Genomic DNA, 7,658 nt, shown 5'->3' with positions numbered 1-7,658 from the left:
GGCCTTTGACCGCTATGTGGCTGTCTGCCAGCCCCTGCACTATGCCACCATCATCCACCCCCGCCTGTGCTGGCAGCTGGCAGCTGTGGCCTGGACAATGGGGCTGCTTCAATCCATAGTCCAGACACCCCCCACCCTCCGTCTGCCCTTCTGTCCCCATAGGCAGATAGATGACTTTTTATGTGAAGTCCCATCTCTAATTCGACTCTCCTGTGGGGACACTACTTTTAATGAGATTCAGTTAGCTGTGTCCAGTGTCATCCTTGTGGTTGTGCCTCTGAGCCTCATCCTCATCTCTTATGGCGCCATCGCCAGGGCAGTGCTGAGGATAAACTCTGCTGACGCATGGAAAAAGGCTCTGGGGACCTGTTCCTCCCACCTCCTTGTGGTCGCCCTCTTCTACAGCTCAGTCATTGCTGTCTACCTGCAGCCCAAAAATCCCTATGCTCAAGAGAGGGGCAAGTTCTTTGGTCTCTTCTATGCCGTGGGAACGCCTACGCTCAACCCTCTCATTTACACCCTGAGGAACAAGGAGGTAAAGAGGGCATTCTGGAGGCTTTTGGGGAAAAATGGGGACTCCAAAAATACCTAACAGAGAAACACTTATGGCAGGAGGATTAATACTAGGCCCACAGGGTAGATATATTAAGACTTGTTGAGCAACATTAGGGAGAGATTGGTAATTGGAGCATGAATGAGTGATGTGTACAACAGGAGAGATGCAATGGGCACCTGAGTCTTGTTTCAACTCCAGTTCTGCTTGTGTTACAAGATGTACAGCTGCTCAAGATGTATAGTGAAGGGTGTTGTAACCATGCACAGTCTCCTACTGCAGCTTTCAGTTGGTTTGACAGAAAGCCACTCATGGTAAACATTTCTAGCCATGTGGACATTAGATATCCCACAGTTGGGTGCCTTGTCTCTAACAGGTTTCAGTGACTAGCAGGCCTGAAACAATGGGTACCTTTCTTGCAACTATGAGGTAACCTTGACCAAGAACTCTTGAGGCCAAGGATTCCTCCCCACCACTGATACTTCAGCACTCCAGAGCCTGGTGGGTCAGATGTGCAAAGCAGCAATGCCCTGGTACAGTAGCCCTTTTCTGCTCTGAGGTCCAGTCTGTCAGCAGTAAGTGGTTCTAGGAAGGAAGCCCATCACTGAACTCTGCTTCCCCTGTGGTCAAAGCATTAGTAGATTAACTACCAGTGGTGTTAAATGTGAACACAAGAATTTGCCCTTACTCTGAAGGGTTGTCATATCAGGGTCCAGACTATCAGATCCCTAACAATTTCAAACCTATGAGGCACCCTAGATCTCTATGGGTTTTATTCCCCACTCTCTGAACTATTATAAATGCCTCCTGTACACTTCTCTCCTGGCTGATTCTGTTTAACCAGTACAGTTTCAATTAAGTTGATGGTTAAATTTTCTGGAATTCTAGAAAACAGTTGTTAAACTCAATCATGACTAAAGATTAGATAATTGTCAGTAGTAGCTAATACTTTCAAAGTCCTGTGAAAATACTCCCTCTGGCAAATTCTACAAACAAGTGATGAAGATCCTGATTGAAATTACTTTGTATAAGATTCTCAGAAATTTCACATCATGAAGGAAATGTTCTGAAAACTATAAACAGACTGATTATCAACAAGTCTTATTAAAATAAGTCTTGGGGTGTTATTTCTAATTTCACTCTTAAAAATAGAAGTAAAATGTTTTATTTTTAGCAATAATGTGTATTTTAGGTAATGTGTATTTAAGTCAAATTTAAGCAATGAGTTTCGCTACACGTATTTTATACCATGTTGAATCAATGGATAGACTGAAATCTTTTTGAAATATTAGAGGGACTAATATTTGTGTAGCTTTTAAACTTTTTTGATTAATGAATCATTGAAAATGTGTTTCTGAAAAGTTAGAAAATTTGCTATTGGTTTCATGCAATGGGTTCATGTAATATAGGTGTGTTTTGTATGTGTACATGTATGTGTGCCTGCATATGTATAGGGAATCTCTAGAAAATGTATATATGCAAACCATGTGTGTGCAGGACTCCTCAGAGGCTGGAAGAAACACTGGATGCCCTGAGACTGGAATTATAGGCAACTGTGAGCTGTGGTGTGTATGCTAGGATCTGATCCAGGTGCTGTGTAAGAACAATAAGCATTCCTAACTGCTGAGCCATCTCTCCAACTCCCCATATTTCTAAATATTTTATGTGAATCATCAATATTTCTGAACATATTTCTAGAACTTTCTTAACTATTTCAGATAATATTTAGATTAGCAAATGTTGCCTTTTCCATATTCTGAAAATATAGAAATTTTCAAATTATTCATGAGAAAATTATCATAATCAGGTTTACACGTTTGCCCAATTTTTCCTTTCATAGACGGTCATTGTTATCATGTGCCTACAACTAATATTCTCTTCCTCGTATAGTCTTGTCACGTTTACATTGTTACAACTTTCTTCTCAGTCTTAATTTGTGCTTCCCTTCATGCTGTTTTACCAGAGACTACCACATCACTCCTCTGTCCTCGAGGAGGAAGGAAATGGCATGAGGCTGGGGAAATGGCTCAGCAATTGAAAGTGCTCTTCCAGAGGACTCAAGTTCTGTTTCCAACACACACATTAGGCAGTTCACAATCCCCTGTAACTCCAGCCCCAGGAGATCAGGAATCCTCTCCTAGCCTCTGTAGGCATCCCTCTTGCACAACATACATATAAGTAAAAAAAAAATCTTATTTTGATTATTTAAAAGAATAGAATTATTATAATAAATCTATCCAAACAGCATTAAGAAATTAATTTATACAAACTCAAATTGAAATAAATTCTATTAAAACAAAGATAATATTTAAATATTTAAACTCATGATTTCCCAGTTGTTTTATTTATGCTCTTTGGCTATTTATATCCATGTCTTCTAGACGATAAAATATTATATCATGCACTGACAGCAGTGTGTAACTGTGTATTTCTTTCCAATTCTATGTGGTTGTGACATACCATATCAAAAGGTTTGTTTATTCGTTTGGTTGGTTAGCTGTTTTTGGTTGTTTTGCCTTGTTTTTGAGACAAGGTCTCACCACATAGCTCTGCCTATCCTGGAACTTACTATGCAGATCAACCTGACTTTGAACTCATGGAGATCCAGCTGCCTCTGTCTCCTGAGTACTAGGATTAAAGATGTGCTCCACTATAGCCCCACCATATTGATAGTTAAAAATTGACCACAGTGCAATTACACTACAGACAAGCACGCTGTGCACATCTTTGATATCAGCATTAGAAAGACCTACAAGCTTCAGGTCATCCCTGGATACAGAGGGAGACCCTTTAACCAAGAAGGGAAAGAGGATGGGATGGAAAAGAGGGACAGACAGAAGGACGGACAGTGGGAAGAAGGCTAAGTTAAACTACAGATATAAAGTAGATAGATAGATGATAGATAGATAGATAGATAGATAGATAGATAGATAGATAGATAGATAGATAGATAGTAAGTACATGCTCTATCTCAGGCTGGTTTGCCATAAGGAAAAAACACTGTCCATGTCCCATTGGGACATAGTTATGAAAGAGTTTGGACACAATCTTAAAGCAAAACTGTAGTGTGAACTTACATCTGTAATAAAAGGCTACTTGTTTGTTCCCAGCTGCTCAGCCCCAAAACAACCACACAGAAACTGTATTAATTAAATCATTGCTTGGCCTATTAGCTCTAACTTCTTATTGCTAACCCTTACATCTTAATTTAACCCATTTCTATTAATCTGTGTGTTGCCACGTGGCTGTGGCTTATCGGCAAGGTTCCATCCAGTGTCTATCTCTGGCAGGGCTACATGGCTTCTCCGTGACTCCACCTTCTTTCTCCCAGCATTCAATTTAGTTTTCCCCACCTACCTCTACTCTGCCCTGCCAGGCCCAAGACAGATTCTTTATTAATCAATGGTATTCCCAGCATACAGAGGGGAGTCCCACATCATACATCTGTACCTGTAAATCTAACCTGAGTCTGGTCCTTCTTCATGATAGCATCAGTACAAGACTGTGATGCAGATCTGGGCTCAGGCATGAAAACCAGGAATCGCCACTACCGTTGGAGCTATCCCTTAGTTTCCTTGGTGGAATTCCATTATCTCTGAGATACATCGAGGTTTGGAGATAAATGGAGTAGCTAATTACATGACTGAAGAAATGGGGCCAACCATCTTTTGCATCCTGCTCAGTGTTTTTGCACTGTGATAGTCTTACATTACAATACTCTTCTCCTGTCTCTGTAGAGAGGATGTAGGTGCAGGCTTTTACCTCTGCTACAACTGTCACTCAACACACTAAAGAACCACTGGGGGATCCTGGCAACTACTTAATACACACATTTGAATTACATATTCGGAGTTCAAAACTAAGATCAAGGTATAACCATGGCCTTGATACATCCACCTTCATTTGAACCATGATAATGGAACATATATTACCATTATGGTGTTTGGTTTACATTAGATGAGGGGTAGACAAATACTCTAAGTCTTCTACAAATCTAGGATTTCATCATCCTGTATTATTACAGTGTGGGATGTTTCAGAAGAATTGAGCAGAAAGGGAAGAATTTGAATGATGTTAAAAGTATAGTTCTAGCTGAATGGTGGTGACACACACCTTTAATCCCAGCACTTGGGAGGCAGAGGCAGGTGGATCTCTGTGAGTTTGGGGCCAGCCTGGTCTACAAGAACTGGTTCCAGGACAATCCTACTGTTACACAGAAAAACCTTGTCTTGGGAAAAAAAGAAAAAGTATAGTTTGATACGGATAAGTGAAAGAATTAAGAGGAATGTCAGGATGCTTGTTGCAGGATACTTGATCTCACTGTGATGTCACTGTGACAGCCCGAAACTGTGTTAATAAAGATAACTGAATTCGAGGGTGGAGCCAGCAACTAGCTGACCAGACTTAGCCATAGAGAAGTCAGGAATAGAGACGATGAGGACACAAGAAGGAGTAGGGAGGGACTTGGAGATTTCCTGTTTCTTTAATCTGGGACGTGTGGAGAGAGAGGTGCTTACTGAGTCTCCATTAAGAAAGGGAAGGGCAGCTGCTCACTCCTTCTCCACTTCTTTGATCTATTAGGTTTTCACCCCAATATCTGACTCCCGAGTCTTTATTGGTAATAGAACAACTTACACAAAAACAGATGCTGGGTGGAAGGGAATGGAGGTGGCCCTGGTTATTCCAAACACTATCCTACTGAGAGAGAGGCAGCGGGTAAACTATTGACCTACTGCAGTGGGGACTATTTGCTGCCACGTTCCCTCCAGAGTCCCCTACCTCTCTATCATAGTTACTAGCTAATTAATTGTCTGCGACTGTGAACCCTTGGGTCTCGGCTCAATTAATAAGCTGTTTTTTCCATAGGATAGGAGTTCTGGGATCCTTTTCTCCACCAAATACCGTGTCAGGTGTTCCACCACCAGGACCCCTAAAACAGATGCTAACTTCTCCATTCACTGAGGGAGAAGGCCATTTGTAAAAAACCTTGATGATGAAGATGTCTCTGCCTTCTCTTGACCTGATGTGTGCGATAGAATAGACAGTGGATTGTGGTTGCTTACACAACCCTGATTGCTTACAAATATATTCCCTTGTCTTATTGATCTAAACCTTCTTTGCTTCAGCGTCTCATGTTAAGAAGGTGCAGTTATGTGGAGTTGTGAGGAATAGTCATAAGTGTGTGGACACATGTTTAGTAACAAGCTTGACTAGAGGGATGCAGAGCCTTAGTTTGAAGTGTTTGCTCCATTTACACAATGTAAATGTTCCCGACAAGGAAGATTCTAGCCAACAAAGGCTTAATAGCTAACTCACAAAACCTGAGAACTATCAAGAGGCGCTATGAGCTAGCTGTAACTCACTGCGTATTTATGTGCTCAGAAAACTGCCTACTAATGAATACAAGCAATTCTTACTAAGACTAGAGATCTAGCCACCCATTCAGAGCTGAGTAATCTCCTTATATTCAAATTCTTCCCAATGACTAGGCATCTGTTGAGAGTTTGGTGATAGGCAATTACTAGCCAAAGAGGATATTTTCTGGTTGAAGGTAAGTAAAATGTTTCCTCCTCTGTGAAATATCAGATGTGTACTCAATAACTAAGCCTCGGCTGGAAGGCAAGTGAACCCAGGGATTTCATTTGTTTGCCATTGCACTGTTATTTGAGGAGGTTTAGTGTATCAGTGTTTGCAGAGGCCAGAAAAGAGTGTTGGATTCCCTGGAGCTGTGTCTATAAGATCTTGTAAACTGCCTGACATGGGTGTTGGGAACCGAACTGTGGCCCTTAGGAAGCGTACCAAGCACTTTTAACTGTTGAGCCAACTCTTCAGCTTCCATTTCTGCTTTTGAAGCAAGGTATCACTCTGTGACCCAACCTGGCCTCAAACTCACCATCCTCTTTCCTCTGCCTCCTGGCTACTAGCACGAAAGTCATGTGCCACCATGCTTGACCTAAACAGGGTGAATTTTTATCACCCCTATTGAATCAGAAGGTCATGTAGTTTCGTTCATTCCTTCAAGATCTGAACAGAAGCAGACCATGGTCAGACACAGTTCCACAGCAAGAATCCTCTTTCTGCATTTCTCTGAGTATCAGTTCTGGGAAATGTTCTCTGGAATCTTGGTCCTAATATCTGCTGAATAAGTGACCTGAAACAGTTGCTTACCCTGAAAATTCAATCATGGATAAAACTGGTAAGATCATGACAAAGAATACTATGGAAACCAGATGTTCAGAGAGCTGTGTACCACAACTAGCCCAGGGAAACACTCCACAGGTTAAAGTGCTGATAGAAAAAAAAAGGGGGGATGATTACCAGACCTTCACTGGCCCCCTGCAAATGACCAAACCCTATCCTAGCTTATAGCACAATGTGGACACCTTAAAGTTTAAGAGAAAAAAAAAAGCAGAGACCAACAAATGTCAGGATGACAGCTGAGTAGTGGTACATGCTTTAGCCCCAGCACTCAGAAGGCAGAGGCAGGCAGATTTCTAAATTCCAGGCCAGTTCCAGCACAGCCAAGGATACACAGAAAAACCCTGTCTAGAAAAACCAAGAGAGAAAGAGAAAGAAAGTCAGGAAGACACAAAATTAGAGGGACAATGGCAAATGGAAGAAATTAAAGAGAGTAAAGGAACTGCCAAGAGAATAACCGAATTAGAAACAGAAAGCTGATAAGAACACTAGTTGATGCTTGAAAGTGGTTGTGAGTCACTAGGTGTATACAAAGACGCCAAAGGATGGGTAGCTGCTATTTTAAATCAGCTTTCTTTTCCCTCAATCAGAAAGTCAGTGAGGATCTACCTGTTCTCAACCACAATCCTGGCTTCCTCTCAGCTATCAGACACTTATCTGCCTGGGACCTGCAGAAGGGAGCCTGAGAAACATCAGTCTACCTTGTGTGTTCTGATAAGGACACAGGGTGAGTCTTTATCAGGCCCCTTATATCACACTGATCTGACAGCTTCAATCCCTTCAACTAGACACAAAAGGCCATGGTCAACCACACCTCCCCAGTGGGCTTCATCCTGCTGGGCTTCTCTGAACACCCACGCCTCGAAAAGATTCTCTTTGTGGTGGTCTTGTGTTCCTACCTCCTCAC

The 7,658-nt window shown here is 41.8% G+C and overlaps 2 protein-coding genes across 2 annotated transcripts in view; both read left to right on the top strand.

Annotated features, from left to right (window-relative positions):
* Nucleotides 1-592, top strand: part of LOC101998340 (olfactory receptor 2H1-like) — a 934-nt gene extending 342 nt beyond the window's left edge. Inside the window, exon 2 of the mRNA XM_005360508.2 lies at nucleotides 5-592. Coding sequence (XP_005360565.2) covers nucleotides 5-592 — 588 coding nt within the window. The remainder of the gene's footprint in view (nucleotides 1-4) is intronic.
* A 6,959-nt stretch (nucleotides 593-7,551) lies between these two features.
* LOC101998056 (olfactory receptor 2H2-like) overlaps nucleotides 7,552-7,658 on the top strand; it is a 948-nt gene continuing 841 nt past the window's right edge. The window contains exon 1 of the mRNA XM_005360507.2: nucleotides 7,552-7,654. Within this exon, the coding sequence (XP_005360564.2) occupies nucleotides 7,552-7,654 (103 nt within the window). The remainder of the gene's footprint in view (nucleotides 7,655-7,658) is intronic.

The sequence above is a fragment of the Microtus ochrogaster genome, linkage group LG2 (genome assembly GCF_000317375.1).
Source record: "Microtus ochrogaster isolate Prairie Vole_2 linkage group LG2, MicOch1.0, whole genome shotgun sequence".
In the NCBI taxonomy this organism is placed as follows: Eukaryota; Metazoa; Chordata; class Mammalia; order Rodentia; family Cricetidae; genus Microtus; species Microtus ochrogaster.
Note: the sequence above shows the minus strand (reverse complement) of the source record. Positions and strands in the feature narration are given on the sequence as shown.